Here is a 12,429-nt window from a genome sequence, read left to right on the forward strand (position 1 = left end):
TCGACAAATGGAGTAGTTCACACCTAATAGTAATCGGCCCCGTATCGAATGCCGAATAATTACTTTTTTACTTTTTCTATCATCATATCAAATGTTTTCAAAATAAAAACGATATCAACTTAGAATATACCAATACGAGACCATATATTAACGCATTAAATCTTCCTTTTAAAATATTGTTTTCACATCCAATATTATATGAAAACGGGTAATTGGAGGATATCGCGCCAGACACCTACCACCACGCCCACTCACCAAACCTATAGGACCCACAATCCACATACAGCCAGAAAAACTCAAACTCACCTAACACTTTAACAACTACAAAACCCACAATTCCACAGCCCCTCTTTTTAACTACTTTGCTTCCCTTAACAAGAAGCTGTACGCTGCCAAAATATCTCCCATCTTTCTTCTCTTTCCCTGATCGTAATGGAGGCCCAGTTATTAAGACTTCCTTCTACTGCCATTACAACCCCTGTTACTGCTAACTCTTCAAGAAACTGTTCCTTTTTGTCCAGTCAAAGATGGCACCTCCATTTGTGTAAGTTTCAATTACCAAACTCAGGTAGCACTAAGTATGGCATTCGTCCCCTTCAAGCTTCTGCAACTTTTCCTGGGTAAAAAGCTACAATCTTTACTTCATATTTGACTTTTTTTTTTTCGAAGGATTATGTGTGCTACATGGGGAATACGTTCTTGAAAAATTCAATCTTTACAATGTTCTGCATGCGTTTGGGTTAATGCCCCAGTGAATTCAAATTTTGGGTTCTACTTTTTTGCAGCCTTTTTGTTTTGGATTCTGCTTTTGCTAGCTAACTGTCAAAATATCTTGATTATGGCTTGGTTTTGTATGGTTAATTTGCATCAGGAGAAAAACTTTTATGCTGCTGAATTGGGAGTTTGACTTCCTTTCCCCCTTCTCATGTTATGCGTTGCACTGATGTTTTTGTGTCGTGTATGTGTCAGTTCAGCTAAAAGTTGTGGTTATTGGAGCAATATGCCCCAAAGGTAGGGGTAAGGTTTGCGTACATCGTACACTGGGTTTGTTGTTGTTGTTGTTGTATTGAAAATTGCCTTTTAAAAAAAAAATAAATTAAATCTCTCCGTTTTCCATTCAAAATTCAATTCGACAACATGGTAATAGGCCCCATTATCTAAATGAAAACAGTACAATGTCAAAACCACATGTAAAACGAACCATAACTATCAGATTAACCAAGACCTGAAGCCTAACAACTTAAGTGCGAGGTGCAGCAGGGGCTCCTCAAGCGGTGCGTGGAGCTTGTCCTGCCTTTGGGAGATCATCCCTTGGGCGTCTGAAACGCTGTGGAGGCTCACGGACCCTCCTATCAGTACGAGAACGGACTCTAACCACCTTGGAGTGAATTGCACACGAAACACAGTACTGCATCTTCAAGTACAACTTAGGAAGAGTGTACAATTCAAAAGCACAAGCTTCCTGAACATCGCGTACAGCAGCTTGCTCAACAATGTTCCTCACAAGGAATCTCTTGATCGCTTTGTCCTTAGGGCAGCACTTGCCACAATTAGAGCAACGAATGAACTTAACATGGCCACGTCCATGTTTGTTACAACCTCCATTCCTTCTCTTAAAAGTCATTTTTGCTCTGAGCAAACTCTCTGCAGCTCTCTCTCTTTCTCTGTTGTTAGAGGTTATATGCTAATTTCCTCATGAGTCATCCCTAAAACTTGAATGATCCCGACTTGGCCAACTTTTTGAAGTGTTTAAACACATTTACTTTTGCTAATTCAAAAGTCCTTATCTGTTTGACCTGCATTTCTACTTAATTTTTCTGCAATGGTAAGAATACTTTGAAGTAATAGGGGAGAGCAGTGAATGTACTTGGTTTTGGCATCAACAGTTAGCAATGCAAGAAAAGTCTCTTGGGAAACTTTTGAATCATTATCCTGCTTGTCCCAATTTAGTCAACCATTTCCTAATGTTCCTCCTTTTGTTGTGCGTGTTTTCTTAGAAAGTACGTAGTACTCTATAGACATGTCACAAACTTGTATGTCTAGTTTTTGGAGCACATGGAGGTGAACATTAGAATTTTAAGATGTCTAAATGGAGTTCAACCTTTGGATCACTAAGTTTTTTCCAGCTATGGGTTGTTGAAGGCATAGGGTTGAAAACTTAGAAAATTAACAGAGTAAGATGAGGATGAAATCAAATATGTCAAACAATGTATGACTTCTTCCATCCCAATTATGCAATGGTGTTTGACTTGGCACAAAATTTAAGAAAAAGAAAAAGACTTCTGAAACTTTGGTCTAAAACGAGTAATCTAGGTAAAGTGAGACTACCATGTTGTGTCTTGCATCTTTAAGAAGTATCTTTTTGTCCTTATCAAAAAAAGAAGTATCTTTTTGTAGTGTGGGGAGATGGACATGCGTAGGCATTACCTAAATTAATGTTAAAATGCTTTAGTGCCCTAATACAACTCAGGAAACATGTATTCTGATATGTCTCGTTCTTCTTCTAGGGGAAAAAAGAGAATTGATGAGACGGAAAGTTGCACTCTTGATGGTGTAAGAAACTCTTTAATTCGACAAGAAGATAGCATAATATTCGGCCTTGTGGAGAGAGCTCAGTACTGTTACAATGCGGAGACATATGATCCTGATGCTTTTGTGATGGATGGGTTCCATGGCTCTCTGGTTGATTATATTGTCAAAGAAACTGAAAAGCTTCATGCAAAGGTACTTTCATTCTAAGCTTGTGTGGAAAAATATCTCTTTTCTTTACATATTTTTCTGATGGATAGCTTTATAGGTTGGAAGATATACAAGCCCCGATGAGCACCCGTTCTTCCCAAAAGAATTACCTGAGCCAATGTTGCCACCCATGCAGTACCCAAAGGTGAAGTATTCATGGCATTGTGATCTGCTCTTGCTTTCAATATTGAACATGCATAGGGCAATACCTTGATAATCCATTAAGACCCATAATAACCAGGGGCGGATTTATAGCATGCCGAGCACCCTCGGCAAAAAATTACAGTGTATATATAGGGTAAATTTTCTGTGTTTATGTACATATATTAACTTTTGAACACCTTGAATAAATGCAAAAGGTTAGCTCAAGCGGTCCAAGGTGTTCAAAATTGTCATGTGTCCTAGGTTCAATTCCCATTGAGGCATTGACAACATTATTTTTTATATTTAGCTTTTGTTGTTTTTTTCGAACCCGCTGAGTGAAAATCCTGGATCCGCCACTGATAATAACCTAAGGAATTTGATAATTCATATATACGTTTCTATTTTCTATAGTGTAATCATGGGACATGAATATCCTTCCTGTCTTCCAAGTGGTAGAGCATGGTTCTAGCCTTTAGCACCTATCTATTCCCTTACCAATATTATACTATTATGCTAGCATTATCTTATTCTTCAATTTTATTACTACTGTTTTTCTTTTACTTTGGTTATATGTACTATATTTTATGTCAATATTTCTGTCTTCAATATTTTAATCATAGCCTTTTCTACTCTTCCATTTTCTTTTCACTCTTCTGACAAAACAACCTTTCTACCCCACAAGGGTAGGGGTAAGGTCTGGGTACACCCCGCCCTCCCCAAAGCCCACTTGTGAGACCACACTGGTTATGTTGTTGTTGTTGTATCAGACATTGAATATCTAGAATGATGCGCTGAATGCTAAATATATGGTGTGAAAAGCTAGAGATGTTTCTTTCCTAAGTACTGTGCAGAGTGTACAGACCAAGAAATGGATGATTTCTCTGGCCTCTATAGGACATGTAAAGTTGACTTGGATTTTCTGTTTCAATTATAGGACCATGAGTTGTGTATTATTTCTCTACATTTTTATAAAAAAATTCACCCTTATTTAGGCCATCCACTCATGAGCAAACCTTTTAATTTATTTGTAAAGGTTCTGCACGCAGCTGCTGATTCAATAAATATCAATGTCACAATATGGGAAATGTACTTCGAGAAACTTCTACCAAGATTAGTAAAGCAAGGCGATGATGGTAATTTTGGATCTACAGCAGTTTGTGATACCATTTGCTTGCAGGTATGTCTTTCATTAAGTTCTGTCTCTTCAGAGTTAGCTAGAGATTAGGCACTGGAAACTATATTGCTTTCCATGGCTCTTCTTGTTGACATATTATATATTTGCAACTCCATGCTGTCCCCTAAGCAGCCTCGATACTTTTGCTTTATCAAGTCCCTTCTTTAGACCAAAAACATCAACAGAACTCTTGAATTTTCTTAGTTGGTTCTTTGAAGTTGCCTTAAAGGCTCTGTGAAATCAGTGCATGTACATTGTTAGAAGCTTAGATCTTTATTTGCCCTGTCCTCATGGGCACGATCTTATGTTAGGATGAGTAGAAGGAGCTACATCAAAAAGCTCCTTTTGGGGTCTGGGCCAGTTTATGCGTACCTTGATAATTTCACTGGGTACTTGCATCCGACCATACTTGTACTGGGTGACTCTGTGCACCAAAGCTTAGGCAGCTTAAGAGAAAGCACCTATTCTCTTTTGGCTTCTGCTCGACTCGAATCCTTGTCCCCATGTTTCAGATAATCATCTAATTAACCCTCTAGCAAGCCTTTTTCCCAAAGTTCAATCGGCCCAACCACGTTTCCTGGTTCTCTTTCTCTTTCTTTCTTTTATCCTATTTCGGTGTAGATTGGTGCTAAGGAGATGACGAGTGAGGCATGGAATTCTTGTCTATTTCGGTGATTGTTTGTAATATTAACTTGGTGAAGGAACTAAAACCTTCGTTAGATGCATTACACCCATTAAAAGTGGAAGCAAAGGTTCTAATGGGTAGACAATGCTAGAGATAGAGAGATTGGAAGAGGTTGACTAGTAAGTTAGCATTCGACCTGGGGAGAGAGGGGGGGGGGGGCTGACTAAGATATTTATGGAAAGACTGGATCCAGGAATAGTATCTTACATAAAAGGTTAATCATAATTCTTGCCAGTACTGTTAAAGGTTCATATATTAAAATACAAAAAGTAATGTTGCTATTTTTAAAGTTGTACTGAGCTTGGCGAAAATTCTGATTGCGATATACTCATTCACCCCCATTCAGTCCAAATATCATCCAAAGCAATCAATCAACTACTCCTCAATCTTAAATTAGTTTCGGTCAGCTATATCAATCATTTCTTCCATTATGCTTTATTTGGCCCATTTGTTTTTTCATATAAGGTTGGGCCTACTTAAATACATCCAATTGATTCAGTGTATATTATGACTATTTTTACGCTAGACTTCAACCTATGCAGCTCTCTTCCTTTATTCAGACTTCGAACCAGCCATGTGAGGATCACACAGGCAGATTTTTAGCCCTAATATCATCGAACTGATCCAGCAAAATATCCTGTTCAGAGAGGATTACCAAATGAATCTAAAATAAGTTGATGTATTGCAAGCGAAAAGAAACTTAAGTTTTTAATTGCCTCAATGTGGACCATCAATCAAAACAAAGTCAATCCTACACCACTTCGTGCTTGTGGTAGCCCACTGAAATTGTATTTTTTTTATGACATGGGAACCCGCAGCTGCTACCCTTCGGGTGCGCACAGGGTAAACCCAGCTCCTGTGTAATAGCTCGCAAACCACAGAGGAGTGATAACCCGCACTAGGCAAGCCCAATGCGACGAGCTCAACCCAGAAGGCTAATCCCCGGCTGTCGTAGGCAGGGGGTTTCGAACCTGAGACCTCCATTATGAAAGCCCCATGCTCAACCAACTGAGCCACCCTTGCGGGTCACTGAAATTGTATTCCTAACTGCATTTGCTTAATCCTGATTGCTTTTCTGGATATCTATTATGTGTGGTGCCCATCATAATATGTTTCTACATAGAGACTTCCCATTTTCTTAACTTTACGGTACATTCAAATGTTTCTTTCTCTTAGTTACCTCTTCTATGCTGTGGTAAAAGATGTTCTACTTTTCATAAGTTCGAAAAATTAATGGTGAAACATTCATGTTTTCTTATCTTGGTAAAATTCAAGACTGAAATGACAAGCACTCCATGAATAGCACTTCTTGAATTCCCTGCCAGAAGATCAAGGTAGGATATATTTGGATTAGAAAACACTAGTGCAACTTAACAGTTAGCAGCATAACTTTAAAGATTCTGTGCAAAATGCTTCGTTTTTATTAAGTGCCCAAAATACATATTGCACGTTATAATATTACTCTTATCGAGTAATTTGTCAAAAAGTCTACTCTTGTTGAGTCTCAAGAGCTAAGTTTATAATTTTTCATCAAAAGATCTAGTATTGGTTTGAATTTGCTTTGTTTATCAAGTCGACAGTGGAATTTTGATGATTGTTAAGAATGGTTGTTTCAAGTAAATGATAATAAAAGAGGGATAGGAGAATTGGAAGGACAGATGTTTTAACGCGCTATAAGAATGACTGATATGGGCACCAAAGTCTAAGTTTTCGCTTGAACCGGAAGAAAGAACCAGACTAGCAAATAATAATATGTTGATAGTAAGGAACGGGTATTCAGTCATAACAATTGCAAGATGTTTGTGCTGGGAATAAAATTGAATTTAAACAAGTGAAATCATAGACGAATACCTACTCAGTCCGTGCCTACTGTGCCGGAGTATCAGCCGGTCTTATATGATAATGGAGGTAATAGATATATATATAGAAAGTCCTACGATCTATTGTTGGCAAGGAAGACAGCTAATCTGAGGATTAGTTCTGGAAATTCGTGTTTCTCTGATTTGTGCCCTCTACACTGTTTTCGCATTGAAATTATATTAATGTTAATGATTTCACTAGCTGTTATGTAGTGGCATATCTAATCAGAGTTTCCTTTGGTAATTTGAAAGGAGAAATAGAAAGAGGACATCAAGAAATTGTTTTGAGATTATCCTGCCAGTCTTTTCTGAAAACATTTTTCTGTGCATTGCCTTAGACTTTGCAGAAATATACTTTATGTACTGATTGCTGGAACCTTATATGCAGGCCTTGTCAAAGCGAATTCATTGCGGGAAATTTGTTGCTGAAGCAAAATTTCGAGCCTCACCAGATGTCTATAAGGCTGCTATAAAAGCACAGGTAATCCATTTCCTTATATGCCCTCTCTCGTCTAAGGGAATCTATTGCTTAATTTTTTTTTCTGCTGAAGAAAGTGAATCCAGCTTTATTTCTCTGCTTCATGGATTGCGTTGAAGTACGCAAATATTTGATATTTTGTGATGGCTATCATTCTCCAGGACAGAAATGGACTGATGGATTTGCTCACCGACCCTACTGTTGAAGAGGGTAACGCAAGGAGAGTAGAAATGAAAACCAAAACTTACGGACAAGAATTGCATACCAATGGACCGGAAAATGGAGGTGAACCAGTGTACAAAATAAAACCATGCCTAGTTGGTGAATTATATGGGGACTGGATCATGCCATTGACAAAGGAAGTTCAAGTTGAGTATCTCCTGAGAAGACTGGATTTGGAGAAAAACATCTGATGGATGTCATGCAACTCATACGAGCGTTGAATTATATGCGCAAATATCATATCCTTCCACCAGATGCCTATAAATATGTGGTTGTTTTCAAGTGGGACTCGGTTTCTTACAGTAATCTCTGGCATTGTAAATGAGCATTGAGGTGGTAAGGAAGTAAACTGTGATTCTTTGCCTGAGAGTATGTCGATAACCTGTTGTAATTTATGATTTTTAGTCCTTGAGAATGTATAAGAGAGATGTACTTTTGAGTAATGAACACTATAAGCTGGTCTCTTCCAATGAATTCCCATGTTGTTTCTGTCAGTGCAGCCTTTTTTCTTCTTTTCAAGTGTACTTTTCCAGATTCGTTTAAAGGTTTCAAAATCTTTGACTGCTACCATAGAAACTGATCTCTTTTGACCAAGGCATTGCTATTTATTTTCATCTTGATGACTTTATAAGTCTCCAAAAGCCAATTAGAGTTTGCATCCGTCGCTAGCTGTACTGAGGTGTCAAATTTTTTAGTTCATAAAAATGTACCTGAATTTACCTGTCTAAATATGAATAGATTCATTGATGAGTCGATTTAACCCGTAAAAAAAATATTGAGTTATTTTGGAGTACCTTATAAATAACACATAAAATTGCCCTTTTTAACTTATTAACATGAGACAAAACGCTTCTCCTACTAGAAAAATATAAACTTCGATATTTCTTTTTGTTTTCCTCTGAGAAAAGTTTGAAACATTATTTTACTATGTATTTCTAATATTTTATTTTTGATATGCATGTACAATGAGCGCGTCATTCTTTCTGGTTCATAAAAGAATATTTCTTGTTGGTTGGTTGCAAATGCAAGCCATAAATCTCGGGCAAGAAATGCAAGTTGGATAAGTTTTGTTGAGAAATTCTTGATTTCCGTGGTGTTTCATTAAAAATCAAACTATTGAAAATAAAGACACTCTTTAACGTCTTTGTCCACGGTGTTTCATTGTCTCAACTTTCAACATATGAACCTTTTATACTGATTATGATATTTCTGAAAAAGTCAACTATATATGAATCTTAACAGTAAAATTGTGTCGGTAATTTAAAAGATAAAATATATAATATGATATACGACTTAAACTTAACCAATACCATTATTGTATTAAAGAATGTATATTGTCATTGAATATAATTTAATTTCATCTATTGGTAGTTTGAGAAAACTTATACTACGTTTTGTCTAACTTATTGATCGCAACAAGCTACTTGTCCATTTTCCATATCTAGAGCTACATAGACTAAAGAGTGATCAATTGAATAGTTTTCATCGAAAAATTATAATGTGTATAAAAAATAATACTATATCACTTATATAAGTCAAAAATTATATTTTAAAGATATATTTTAAATCTTGAACATCTTTATTGTAATTCCTAGCTTTGTCATTGTCTTAAGCTTGCTCGCAATAAGTGCATAAGCGATCTTATTTGTATAAGTAAGCCGTACATCATTAATAATTTTAAGTTCAATTTTTTATCTAAAAGGTAGTAATAATAGATAACATGCAATTGGAGGGTAGAAAGTATGCGTATCCTATGGGTGCCACTGACAAAATGAGCTGTAAGTTTGAACATTGCCTTGAAGTTAATTACGTTACTCCACTTTATTAATTAACGCCATGTTCTCTTAGTATTATTTTACTCATTATATTATTATTATTAAAAAAGGTGTAGTTAAAGATAAATTACAGTTGAAGTAAAGTTTCAACTATAAATAAGTAGTCCACATGTATCTCCCACAAAAAGAAATACGTACAGCTTAGCTAAGAACTCTAGAGAGTGCGAAGTACTGTAGCGTAGCAATGGAGATGGTGGGAAGGAAGAGTTTTAGTTGGCCAACAATGGCGGTGGTGCTAACTTGCGCCTTGCTGGTTATGTTACCCCAAGTCTACTCAGTTCGTTACATTGTTGGATCAAGATTTGGGTGGAGTAGCAATGTTAATTACACTAATTGGGCTAAGGACAAACATTTCTACAACGGTGATTGGCTCTGTATGTTCTTTATCTCTTGGATCTACTCTTCTTTCAGCTCCTTTTTAAGTTTTTCTTTGTTTACTTCGCTTTTAATAATGAGAGTCAATTTTGTTTCTTGAGCCTTAGTTTTCTCTGGGTGTTCTTTTTGCTTACTATTTTTAAGTAGATGGTATCTTTTATTTTGCTCTAATTAGTAGGGGTAACTTTTAGAAGCTTTGATTGACTTGAACGTCTGGTGTAAATTGCCTTTTTTTCTGTGAACGGGTGAATTATTTGTTAAAATTAGCATATCTTTTGTGTCGTTCAGATCTATGTTTTTAGCTTGAATTTAGTATGCCCTTTTACTGGTTTATACCTAATCTGAATTACAGAGTTTCCAGCTAGGCATTTTCTGAGCTGAAAGTTTGAAGTTTCCCTTTTTAGGACTGTTTTTAGCACCAGCTTCTTCATAAAGACAATGGTGTTTAAATTGTGTTACTGTTGCCCTTTCCTTTTTAGGGTTTTATCTAGAGCGCAAATATCCCTACAGTTTTACAATAAAAGAAAGCATCATCTCTAGTTACTTGGCACTTCATTGCTATATAGTTGTGATATCACCATTCTTTACACATTGTAAAGTTCTCTTTTGGATGTACATTTGCCCCAGAATTTCCTTAATGCTGGTTGTTTTACATCAAGAATATACCCCTTTATTGCACATAAAAAAAAAAAAAAAAAAAAAGGTATCTATATCATCAAATTTCTGCTCAATTCATGATCTTCACTATCCTTGGTGTTGTGTTACTGTACAGATGGCTAAATAACTTCGCCTCGCATCTCAACCTTTTTTCTTTCACTTCTAAATTGCATTAGCACAGAAGGTAAGCTGTTATGTGAGCCATAGCTTAAAGAAAATGTTTTGAACTTCAGGTGTCATTAGAAGGGTAAATCCAGATTTTTTCTGGTGACCATAAAATTCTGTCTTTCCACTCAAACTTCAGTCCAACTGCTTTTGGTTTGTTGTGACTTGTGAGGTGCAAGCAACTGTCTGATATTTAAATTTTCTAGCCAATTTGCAACAATTAAGTGCTCTAAAAAATGGGTTTGGTAGGACATTATAGCTAATCAAAGGAGGAATATGATATTGGACATGACAATAATTCCAGCCACTTGCTTAAATGTCACCCTCATGGCTGATTCTGCCCAGAATCATCCAGTTGTTTTTAGGGACAAAGATGTTTGTCACAGTATTGATACCAGCTAATGCTGGACAAACCTTGCTAATTTTTCTAATCCAATTTGGTACATATTGTGTAATCTAGTGAAGGAATATTTATATCACTTTCAAACGGCTTCAACGATGTATATTGGTGTACTTGTGGATGTACCTGTATAGTGTTTGCTTTCTCTCTTCACATAGACTTAAAGACACATTACAAGTTACTCAGTTCAAACGACTATCTACTTGATCATCCACGCTGTGTGCATGTGAAACAACTATCTACTTTGTTTTGTTGAATACCGATATAGATGCAGCTATTCTTTGCTGTTCAATAACTCTTCCTCTCGCATCCCAGTTTTTGTGTATGACAGGAACCAGATGAATGTGCTTGAGCTAAACAAGACCAACTACGAGACCTGCAATACTGATCATCCTCTCCACAACTGGACCACTGGTGCTGGAAGGGATGTGGTTCCACTTAACGTGACGAAGACCTACTATTTCGCTAGTGGCAAAGGATTCTGCTACGGAGGCATGAAAGTGGCTATTCATGTCGAAAAAGCACCTCCACCCCCAAAAGCAGCTCCAGTAGTCAGCGCTTCTACAAATTTGCTCTCCTCATTAAGGGGGCAGATATTGATACCAGCTCTTTTTGCAACTGCTGCTGTGTGGGATGCATTTGTTCTACTCTGGTAGGATTGTCAATTATCCAAAAAAGTTGGATGGTTCAGACAATTAGTTAAACCTCAAGTGTTAAGAAAGTGTTTAGTTTTGTCTTTCGTGTGTTTGTATTTTCTTTTTCTTGAAAGTTACCATTTTTTCCTTTCGCTACTGCCATCATCATTTGACCTGAAAATCAATTTTTTATTTCAGATCAAATTGGTGGGGTTCATTTGAAAAATTTGTTTATTTATGTTTACTTGGCTTTACAAATGCTTCATTGGAGAAATTGATTGCGTGGATCACGGAGACCGTTCATGTTACTTCTTCCATTGGTCTCTTATTCCGTGTCATTAATTGTACCACCTCTCTTTATTAATTTTATCAATCATTAATTTGTTGTAAGTAGCTGTCTCGATTATTGGAAATTTGAATTTGGATAGCCAGCTCCTCTATTTCTCTAGCTCTCTACGAAGAGATGCACTACTTTCCAAGTCATCTAATTTTCAAATGTAGCTAGAAGGGTCTGAATTTGAAATGTGATATCTTTACGTGGTGGTCCTCTTTGATCTTGTTGTGAAAAGTTTGTCTGCATGTTAAAGAGGTCACATGACAGGTTGTGATCATTTTGCTCTATAGCCAAAACAGGAAAATAAGGAGCGTGTGTTGTGTTCAATGGGGTTTAAATCCCGTCTGGCAAAGGGAAATGGTGGGCCCCTGGCCATGTGACTTGATGATTTTGTACAACTAAATCACCTTGTCTTAACAGCTGGTTTGGAATGTATGTATGGCTGGGATTAATTTGGGGTTGAAGAAAACTAGAGACGAAGAGAAAATTGCTTCGTGTCAATTTTTTTCTTCAAAATGTTGATTTCTTTCAAGGACCTTTTCAATCTTTCCAACCAAATGCCAGGAGTTTTGCAACTTTTTTTTGCGCGGAGTGCCCTTCTTTTGGGCTGGTCTTTATATTTTGCCCCTCATTTATGTCTTCTTTAAATTTTGCTTCGCTTCTTTTTTTTTAATGAAAGTTTTTTGACGAAATTATCCTTACCCCATTAAAATCCTTTTTATTTCGT

The 12,429-nt window shown here is 36.7% G+C and overlaps 3 protein-coding genes across 3 annotated transcripts; 2 read left to right on the forward strand and 1 right to left on the reverse strand.

The window, feature by feature from the left end:
- The first annotated feature begins 255 nt into the window (after positions 1–255).
- LOC132047051 (chorismate mutase 1, chloroplastic) lies at positions 256–7,795 on the forward strand. The gene is made up of 6 exons (XM_059437933.1): positions 256–620; positions 2,508–2,724; positions 2,798–2,884; positions 3,917–4,060; positions 6,990–7,082; positions 7,241–7,795. The coding sequence occupies exons 1-6, from the start codon at positions 433–435 to the stop codon at positions 7,490–7,492; spliced, it is 981 nt and encodes a 326-aa protein (XP_059293916.1). The 5' UTR covers positions 256–432; the 3' UTR covers positions 7,493–7,795.
- Positions 1,079–2,055, reverse strand: LOC132047052 (small ribosomal subunit protein eS26x-like). Its single transcript, XM_059437934.1, has one exon. The coding sequence runs from the start codon at positions 1,622–1,624 to the stop codon at positions 1,268–1,270; it is 357 nt and encodes a 118-aa protein (XP_059293917.1). The 5' UTR covers positions 1,625–2,055; the 3' UTR covers positions 1,079–1,267.
- Positions 7,796–9,244: 1,449 nt separating the features above from the next.
- Positions 9,245–11,758, forward strand: LOC132047053 (early nodulin-like protein 17). Its single transcript, XM_059437935.1, has 2 exons — positions 9,245–9,510; positions 11,049–11,758. Exons 1-2 carry the CDS (start codon positions 9,321–9,323, stop codon positions 11,387–11,389), a joined length of 531 nt encoding a protein of 176 aa, XP_059293918.1. The 5' UTR covers positions 9,245–9,320; the 3' UTR covers positions 11,390–11,758.
- Positions 11,759–12,429: the final 671 nt, after the last annotated feature.

The sequence above is a fragment of the Lycium ferocissimum genome, chromosome 2, assembly GCF_029784015.1.
Source record: "Lycium ferocissimum isolate CSIRO_LF1 chromosome 2, AGI_CSIRO_Lferr_CH_V1, whole genome shotgun sequence".
Taxonomy (NCBI): Eukaryota; Viridiplantae; Streptophyta; class Magnoliopsida; order Solanales; family Solanaceae; genus Lycium; species Lycium ferocissimum.

Bases quoted from the DNA above. Each gene is read 5' to 3' on its own strand.
- LOC132047051 (XM_059437933.1), top strand. From the start codon at position 433: ATGGAGGCCCAGTTATTAAGACTTCCTTCTACTGCCATTACAACCCCT. The intron at 621-2,507 runs GTAAAAAGCTAC...TTCTTCTTCTAG, and splicing joins GCTTCTGCAACTTTTCCTGG to GGGAAAAAAGAGAATTGATG. The intron at 2,885-3,916 runs GTGAAGTATTCA...TTATTTGTAAAG, and splicing joins CACCCATGCAGTACCCAAAG to GTTCTGCACGCAGCTGCTGA.
- LOC132047052 (XM_059437934.1), bottom strand. From the start codon at position 1,624: ATGACTTTTAAGAGAAGGAATGGAGGTTGTAACAAACATGGACGTGGC.
- LOC132047053 (XM_059437935.1), top strand. From the start codon at position 9,321: ATGGAGATGGTGGGAAGGAAGAGTTTTAGTTGGCCAACAATGGCGGTG. The intron at 9,511-11,048 runs GTATGTTCTTTA...CTCGCATCCCAG, and splicing joins CTACAACGGTGATTGGCTCT to TTTTTGTGTATGACAGGAAC.